The sequence below is a fragment of the Apaloderma vittatum genome, unplaced genomic scaffold (genome assembly GCF_000703405.1).
Source record: "Apaloderma vittatum isolate BGI_N311 unplaced genomic scaffold, ASM70340v1 scaffold6569, whole genome shotgun sequence".
NCBI lineage: Eukaryota > Metazoa > Chordata > Aves > Trogoniformes > Trogonidae > Apaloderma > Apaloderma vittatum.
The window spans coordinates 3,159-12,658 of record NW_009736960.1 but is presented as its reverse complement, the minus strand read 5'-3'; the positions used below and the strand labels follow the sequence as shown (position 1 = coordinate 12,658).

At 39.4% G+C, this 9,500-nt stretch overlaps 1 protein-coding gene across 1 annotated transcript in view; it reads right to left on the bottom strand.

The window, feature by feature from the left end:
• GOLPH3 (golgi phosphoprotein 3 (coat-protein)) overlaps positions 1-9,156 on the bottom strand; it is a gene marked incomplete at its 5' end in the record, with an annotated part of 18,539 nt that extends 9,383 nt beyond the window's left edge. The window contains 2 exon segments of the mRNA XM_009877159.1: positions 2,446-2,577; positions 9,102-9,156. Of these exon segments, the coding sequence (XP_009875461.1) occupies positions 2,446-2,577; positions 9,102-9,156 (187 nt within the window).
• Positions 9,157-9,500: the final 344 nt, after the last annotated feature.

Genomic DNA, 9,500 nt, shown 5'->3' with positions numbered 1-9,500 from the left:
CAGCCAGACCATGGCACTAAGTGCCCCATCCAGCCTCTCCTTAAACACCGCCAGGGACGGTGACTCCACCACTTCCCTGGGCAGTGCATCCCAGTGCCTGAGCACCCTCTCTGTGAGGAAGGGCTGCCTGAGATCCAACCTAAACCTTCCCTGATGCGCTTTCAGGCCGTGCCCTCTGATCCTGTCACTCGTTGCCCAGGAGAAGAGCCCGACTCCCATGTGACTACAACTTCCCTTTGGGGAGTTGCAGAGAGTGACAAGGTCCCCCGAGTCTCCTCTTCTCCAGGCTAAATAGCCCCAGTTCCCTCAGCCTCTCCTCATAGGACTTTCCCTCTAGTCCCTTCCCCAGCCTCGCTGCCCTTCTCTGTACCTTCTCCAGCACCTCAATGTCCTTCCTGTACTGGGGAGCCCAGCCCTGCACACAGGGCTCGAGGTGAGGCCTCCCCAGGGCTGAGCTCAGGGGCAGAATCACATCCCTGCTCCTGCTGGCCACACTGTTCCTGACACAAGCCAGGATGCCATTGGCCTTCTGGGCCACCTGGGCGCACTGCTGGCTCATGTTCCACCGGTTGTCACCCGGCACTCCCAGGTCCCTCTCTGCTGGGCCGCTCCCCAGCCACTCCTCTCGAAGTCCGCAGCGCTGCAGGGGGTGATTGTGGCCAACATGTAGGACCCTGCACTTGCTCTGGTTGAACTTGGCCCATCAACCCATCCTGTCCAGATCCCTCTGCAGCACTTTCCTACCCCCCTGGCAGATCAACACTTCCCTCCCAGCTTGGTGTCATCCCCGAATTTACTAAAGGTAGACTAAATCCTCCCATGCAGGGGGAAGTTGGCCATCGGGTGGATCGTTGCTTGGGCATCAGTCAGGAGGTGCGGAACAAATGCATTGTACATTAAGAAGAGGAATAAAATTCAAGACAAGGCTTAATTTTTTTATTATATTCTTTTTTATTACTATTCTTGTTATATTTTTTGTTATTGTTACTACTATATTTTGTTTTATTTTAGTTATAAAACCAGTTCTATCTCAATTCACAAGTTTTACTTCCTTTTTTTTCCTTCTACTCCCTATCTCACTGGGAGGGGGGAGGAGTGAGCAACCAGCTGCATGGTGCTTAGCTGCTGGCTGGGGTTAAAACACCACAATTGGAGTGGACCTTTAAGAACTCCTTAAACAAAGAGGAGGGGTGAAGAGAAGAAACAAAAATACATCCTCATCCCCAAACATACATGATAAAATTTAACAAAGAAACAAAACCAACTCAATCCCTCCCCCAAACGAAAAAACAAAACACACCAACCGAATCTCCACAAAAGAAGCCAATAATTTTGCACGTATTCTTTCCCAGAGATACACAGAGGTTATTTTTCTATTTTCAAAAAGAAAGAAAAAACTACCACAGTTAAAACTTCAGGTAGACAGAGCTGACAAAGTTCGCACAGAATGAAAATAACTGCTAGAAGAACACTCCTCAATGCCTCAAGGCTGAATATACTTAAATGAAGCTAGAAACTGTTTGTCTGAATAGAGATTTAATTCTTCAGAGGAGAAGGAAGCTGAGAAAAGGTTGAGGAATTTGTAAGCTTTCATTTAAAAAAATTAGAAAAAGGTAATATTGACGGGGAAGCGTGCCATAAAAGAGAATTTATCTGTGGTGGAGAGACAATATTTGACCATGTTTTCAGGAAGCTTAATCTACAAGTATATTCAAACACTGATGAAGTACAAATTCTTAACAAAGTGTGACTGCTCATTTTGTGCAAAGAAAAAAAAAAACAGTGGCAAAAGTAATAATGTAGGGCCTCAAATCTTCAGCCTGCTTCAATAAAGGACCTTAAAAATTTCCCCATCTTAAAAGTCAGTCAGTTCAACAAATTTAGCACACTGGTCACATGCTCCAACTAGATATAGCTTTGTGTTCTCAGGGGCCCAGGGCACAATGATCATCTCCTTCCCACACGTTTACAAGCACAAACTGCAGTATGCTGTACACCAGAATTAAGCCAGTGGCTTGCACGACACATCTGGCAGGCTGTCAATTAGCCATTTCTTTCAGCCTCAGCCCACATTTTGCCAACACTGCAAAAGCCAGTTCCTTCAGCAGATTACAAGTGGTGCTACTGGCTCTCAGCATTAACTGCTGCCACCACAGCCTGGCCAGAGCCACTGCCATCTGTTTGTGCAAGGTTCCCAACAGCAACAGGCACAGGTCAAGTGCATGAATAAGAGCAGAGAAAAAGTACCCAAGATTTTCCAAGGCACTTCACTGCCATTTAAACACTTTTAACTCTGTGCATCTAAACTTCGGTTACCACTCAGAATCTCTACCCCGATGTTAACAGAAAAAAAAAGTCTTTATCTTACCACCATTTGAAATTTATAGCTACTGTATTGCCTGGAGCATGACACAAAAATAAATGTTACCATTTTCCTTCACTTACCTTTCTTGTTAATAGACTTTTGCGCCTCATTCCACAAGCCTCTAGCTGAAGACGCCCTCGCAACGCCAATTCGATTAACATACAGCCACGCAGTCCTGAGGAGATGCAATCATTCCAGAATGATGTGTAACCCTGTGAAGAATGAAAAACAGTAAGATATCTCCATCTCCACCTGAAAGGAAGTAGAAAAAAGAGGCTTACTGTGTTCTCTAAGCAGTTTTCCTGCTTTGTACACTTTTGAAGTAGCATCACGAGTCAGCTACTAGTCCTGGACTGAAAACTTGACTCAAGTCCTATTAGTTTTGACTATTAGCCTCTGCTCTTTGAACAACAGGAAAGTGATACAAAATGAAACAGTGGGATATCAAGAACAGTGATACAGGAAATGTAGTTTATACTTTTGATCTTTAAGAAATCACACATTTGGCAATACCAACATCACACAGGCTTACCTGAGTGTCCTAAGATATATTAACATGATTTTACATCCACAAATAATATAGCACTGGTAAAGTAACAATAACCTGAAAATCGGTATTAAGTTAAATATGGAGTATACTGGAAACACAAATGGGCAATTAGCACAAATCATAGATTTTTCTGCCTTGAATATAGTAAACCATAAGACAAAAGTTTTCAAGCAAGTATTTGGAAGAGCTATTAATCTGTCATTTAAAGCCTTTGAAAACATGTATTTTTAAAGCTTAATGCATATTGTTCTTATAGGAACTATAAAGCTGCACACAGAATCCCAGAATGTCAGGGGTTGGAAGGGACCTCAAAAGATCATCTAGTCCAGCCCCCCTGTCAGAGCAGGATCACCTACAGTAGATCACACAGGAACGTGTCCAGGTGGGTTTTGAACGTCTCCAGAGAATGAGACTCCACAACTGCTCTGTTTCACCATACCACATCTATCACACTTTTCCATCTGTATTTCTGCATTCATAGCTATCTGCTTAAAAGGCGTAACAGAGCATTTAACCCTATAGATTTACTCACTATCTAGAAATGACAAAAAAATCTCATAAAAAGTAATCTGTTTCACCTAGAGAACAGCCAACATAGTTCTTAGATAGTTTTTCAATACTTAAGTATCTAAGAGCAAAAAATAATAAGATCACACTGAAAAATACTTTTATCTTTTGAGAAGTGACTGCAGAAACACTTGGTATGATCCAGAAAGACCTTCCAAAATTCCTCCAGTGACGCCTCTCTGAAAATAGCCACTTCGGTATACTTTTATTAGATAAAAGTGCTGCGAACAAGAGAAAAAAAAAAAAAAGGAGCACGCACTCCCTTTCATAAAATTCATCTTGAACAGTAACAAAGGCTAGTTTAAATCGAGAGCAATTCAATTTCATTCTATTCAGAGATAAAAGCTGCCAATGTACAGATACACAAGATGGACACACCTGAAGTGCAAAGAATATAGGACAAGGTGTAGTATTTGCTTGATGAAAACAAAATATAAAAAAAAGTTGACTTCTACGTTCTAGTACTTCAAACAGTCTCTTTACATAATAATTTTTGGAATTTTTTGAACACATATGCAACTCAAAAATCTATTGCACAAATGTAAGAGCTGTGGCTCAATAAATATACACCTCTACTCTCAAAAAGCAGTACATTAGTATGTGAACAAGTACTAAATTTTTTTCCCCTTTGTTTAGTAACAAAAACTGAATTTATTTTTAAAGTGAATATATTTCAGTGAAGTGACACTTCTGCTCATGGCAGCAATTACCAGATGTAAACTCCTCTGCTCCAACAGTTATTCAAAATACATGAACACAGGCTGTGGGTTGCAGAGGAATAAAGGATGACAGTATAACTCTGGCTAGAAGGGCCACAGGAGGTCAAGTTGGTCAGGATTCTATTCAGCAAAGTCTAGAAAACTTCCAAGGATGGAGACTGCACAACCATCCAACAGTTTTTAATCAATGAAAAGCAGCTCAGAAAGATTATATTCTTTAAAAACAGTACTGTTTGCTCTAGTGGGTTAGATGATATTAAAGCCATGAGAAGGTATGATTCTTTCTTTTTCTTCCTTATTTTCTTTTCTTTTTTCTTTTCCCAGGCTCAGAGTTTGCAAGTGATAATCTTGCAACAGAACATCGTATTTCAACACAGAGATTATAATGCTATTAACTGACTGAGGAAGGAGGTATTTTAGAATGATCAATGTCATCCTGAACATTTCTCATACCATTAAACTTATCTTTCCAGATAGTTCAGGCAGATGGACTCATTGTTTTTGTTATTTACTGCAAAGACCTTAGACAACTCAGGCAAACTTCACAGAAGGTCAGCTTACCACACAACAGTCTAAGTAAATCATACTTTAACTCAAAGTTCCTGGTGCAACCAAAAGTAAGGAGAAGCAGACATTTATCTTCAACACTGCAAACAGCTTCTTGACACTGACTTTAAATGGCATAAAGTGTAACTTAAGAAAGGTGCACTAAATAGAAACAATAATGCTCAGCACTACTCAACTACTGCCTGTTTCTAACCTACACAGAAAAGCCCAAGCCTAACTTCTTTTCTATGTTTCTACTTTTACTATTTTTACAGGAAGGCAAAAGTTTTGAAGGCAAAAGTTTTAAAAAGATCCTTTAAATGAAGTCTGACAGACTGCAACGGGTCTGTAAACCACATATGGCCTGGGAAGCTCCCATTCAGTTGAAGTCAGCGTGCACTGGAGGAGATGCTGTCATTCTGCGCACATTGTGGCTTGGCCATTTCATGCGATATGTTATGGTGTAAGGTAAGGATTTAGTGTGAGCTTCTAACGTTGTTCTCATTGTTATGCAAAATACCTAACAGTCACAAAACATGTACATTCAAGACCAAAGACTGTTATTTAGAGGTGGCAAGTTATTCCACTATTTAATGCTCTTAAACAGCACTAGTTTTATCACAAGTATTTGTTACTTCATCTGTCTTCCTACAAGTCTTTTTATAATTTTATAAACATCCTAACTCACTGAAATACTTAAGAGTTGTTAAGCAGCAAAGGGAAACAAGGCAGGGAATTATTTTTATCTGACATCGATCACACTAGAATAGCACTTTAAGCTATGAATAGCCTGCAAGACAAGATCAAAAGAATGTTTACAACTGTCATGCTTGTTTACACAAACACAGCACAACAGCATTTTTTGTCAGAACTGACCTAGAAATTTCCATGTAAAATCTAGTTTTGCTAGACAAGCATAAAGGGAAATGAGAATAAAGTTTGTAACAGAAATGTATTACCATATTAACTTTGAAAGCTTCGACTTTCCACCCAGGTACAGCAAATTACAGAACTAAAACCAAAATCCTTTTTATGCTTAAAAAAAATTGTCCAAAATCCATGTTCATTACACCATTTCTCTTCCATCATCTCCTGCAGCCTTTATTCACTTTGACCTCCTCCCATGCCCCTTACACAATTTCCAGCTCACACTGGTGTTCCCGTTCAGTCATCCATTCATCACTTCAAACTCTCACTTATTTAACAGTCAACCTACGAACAGTGGCCCTGTGCCTCAGTGCTATCCAATCTACCTGTCTTCCACTCTCTGCTTTTACCTCGCCTCTTAAGCTGCACTTCCTGTCATCAAACTGTGACACCTCCTCTTCTACAGCACTCCAAAAAGGTACTGCAAAAAAAATCATCGAATCATAGAATGTCTTGGGCTGGAAGGGACCTTTAGAGGTCATCGAGTCCAACCTGCCCTGCAGTGAGCAGGGACATCATCAACTAGATCAGGTTGCTCAGAGCCCCATCAAGCCTGAAAGGACTCTAATGTGACCAAACAGGCCTGAAGGTTTTTGGCAAAGACCAGTGCCAAATATGCTAGTCATTTCTGCACAAAGTGATGCTGTCTTAAGAACTTGCATGAAACTTCAACAGTATTCCACTTAAGCACAAGCCCGCCAACTTTCATGGAGCAGTCATTCAGTTACCTCTTACATTGCCCTACTGAGCTTCCAGGCAATTTTTCTGACAGCTCTACTTAACAAAACCCAATAACACAGTAATTTTTTAAAAAGAAAGAAAAAAATATCCAAAAATACTTCACCCAAACAAACCTCAGTGTTTTCTGTTTCCCAAGTGCAAATTAAAGGCGCTCAGCAGTAACTGCAAAAAAAAAAGCCATTAAATTGCAGATGCGATTTTACATTTATAGACATTACCTCAAAACACTGATGGAGAAGTAATCTCTGTTGAATTGCAGTGAAGTTTAAGAAAAAATCCTTCATAAAAATGAGTAGAAAAGACTCACACATGTCCAGATAATCTTTTACTTAGAATACTTTGTTTTACGAGTAAAGTTACTAAAAAATCTTTTCCTGCTATAGAAATTCTCTCTCATTTCTTCATTTAATTCAAAACAGGAGAGGAGCAGTTCCACTACACATAGCACAGACTGGAACAGAGTGGGAAAAAGTGAAAAAACACATGAAAATCTCTGATTCAAAAGAATGTAAAAGAAAAGAAACACCTGCAGAGTTCCTATCCTTCAAGATACACATATGGTAATTAAAAAAAAAAAAAGTGTTTTATTTACTTGGTTAAGGCCACATGTTTACAGGAAGCTATAAAGCCCAACACAGACTGTAGCTGCTAACACGTTCCCTGATTCAACCCAGTAAATCTCAAGCTATTATAGACTACTTTGCAGACCACAGAGGCATGACAAAGAGAAATCAGCTTTTGGAGTCTTTTTAAAAGCACTGAACAGCCATGTAACAGTCTGTGAAGGTAAGTGAGGGCTACAACAGCCTGCTCACGAAAAAAAAAAATAAATTTCTTTCTTTTAGCAAAACCAGGCCCCTCAGGCCCATCCTCAGATCCAGACAGACTTGTATTCAGTATCAGATGTCAGAGCTAGGTCAGAGTTTTTGGCCCTGACTCAGACTCAATTTACATTTATGAAGAATTGCAAAGGCAGAACTCCACTGCGATAATGGAAGTAACACTACCCAGCCTATACTGCTCTTACTAAAAGCTTTTTATTTTACGTTCAGACTTAGTACTCCTTAAACCCTCCCCTGGCACCCTCTACTTAAAAAGCAAAACAAAAAGATCTATGGAAAACAAGTAAGGAAATTAACAATTAAATGGGAACTTTATGAAGGAGAAACATCACTACACCTACCCTCCAAATTCCTGTTCTCAGGAAATTCCAAATTCTTCTTTTATGAAAGACTCAAAGAGTTCAAGTTTTAGTAAGGAATGCAATTTTTGAAACTTCACATACAGACAATAAATAAAATATTAACCCTTTTCCAGTCATGCTAGCCCATGAGAAGGGGTGCTGGCCAACTTGGAAAAGTAACAGAAAGCCAAGACAATTATTACAGCTCCTGAAGAGCCTGGAAATTTAAGCTCCAAGGCAATACATCTGACAGTTCATCAAGAAGACCCTAATTTCAGGGTTTCTCAGCTAGGAGGCACAATTTTGAGAGTGAGAGCTGGACCAGTCTTCGCACAGACACCCACTCAGAGCAGCACTGCAGCCCAGAACTCCTGGTCTCAAGTGATCCAGCCAGCTCATCCTCCAGAGTAGCTGGGACTACAGGCACATAACCACCACCAAAATCCTCAATCTAGGTCAAAGAAAGCTTTCACTTCAGCAAATAGTAAATTCTGCATTTACAGGTAGACTGTTTTCCATTAGAAGAATATTGGAGAGGAAAAATTTTGATAAGCAGTACTTAGATGCTGAAAATAATAATAAAAAAAAATTAAAAAAAGACTTCCTGAACTGCTGGAGTTTGCTATTACTTTTATTCTTTATTTCTGCATGGATGGCATTCAAATACTGTGTTGGTGGTAGCAATAAAAAACTCAGACATAAAACTACCATTTTGTTTATACACAAACAAGTGTCTAGCTTTCCCAAACAAGGGTTTCTTCCTTGCCATCTATTCTTTCCAATGTGCAGCAGACTATTTTTACAATATGTTCTCAGAAATCACAGATGACAAACACACTGGAAAATATTCTGTGTTTGCTGGCATTACAGGAAGTTATTGAGGTCAATTATCTCCAGGTCCAGTTAGTTACCCTCACCAAATTTACATGCCAGCATAATAAAAATACAGTTTGGAGACCTGTAAAACACACAAAGTTCTATTCTACTATTAAGATGAGAATAAGAAGAAACTGTTGTCAACAGATATATAGCCTGAGATGGACTAACTAAAGTGAATGTGGAATTTAGAAACAACAACAACAAAACAACAACCAACCAACGAAAAAAAAAAAGCCCCCAAAACTCCAACAACAACCAAAAAAAACCCCTTTGAAAGTCAGTCTGGGACATTTATAGAATTGGGCAAAGCAAACTGAGTATCTGCTGGTATAAATCTTAAGTGTGTGGTTGGTTTTCCACATTACAGAGCACAATTGGCAGAGTCTGCCTCTTTGCAACCCTTACATAGCTTATGTCATGAAGAGAGAATATACCAGTAATGCTCACTTTGATTAGTTATCTCAGTACTAAGAAAGAGACTTAGGTTTTGTATATACATAAATTCAGGTATCTTTTCTTAAAGGTACTTTAAGTGGCAGATAGAAACACCAGGGGGAAAAAAGCAGGAAAAGAAACTGACTAAAAAATTACAACCCTGTGTTTAAATACTTTCCCAGCATAAACATCTCTTTTGAGCCACACCAACTATTTTTCCTTCAAGAGATCCAGTTTTACTGACCTTTGAAATCGATGTCATAGCATCTCCATATCTTTGGGATAAATGGGGGGGGGGGGAGAGAATCATACATTACTGAGTTATCTATATGGAAGCCATTCATAAGCACAGTCTTCTCAGAAAATATAAAATGCTTAAAGTTTAAGGTATCACTTTATTCATCACTACATTCAGGTCCCTGCTTTGGATGTTAGCAATTATTAACCTGAAAATCATAAATCTGAAGTTACATTATCTATATCTGACAGGAGAGCAACAGCATCCCTTTCTTATCTTCTGAAGCAATAGCAATTCCTTTCAGAGGTGCCTGCCAGCCTATTATTAGTCAATGCAAAGCACAAAACACA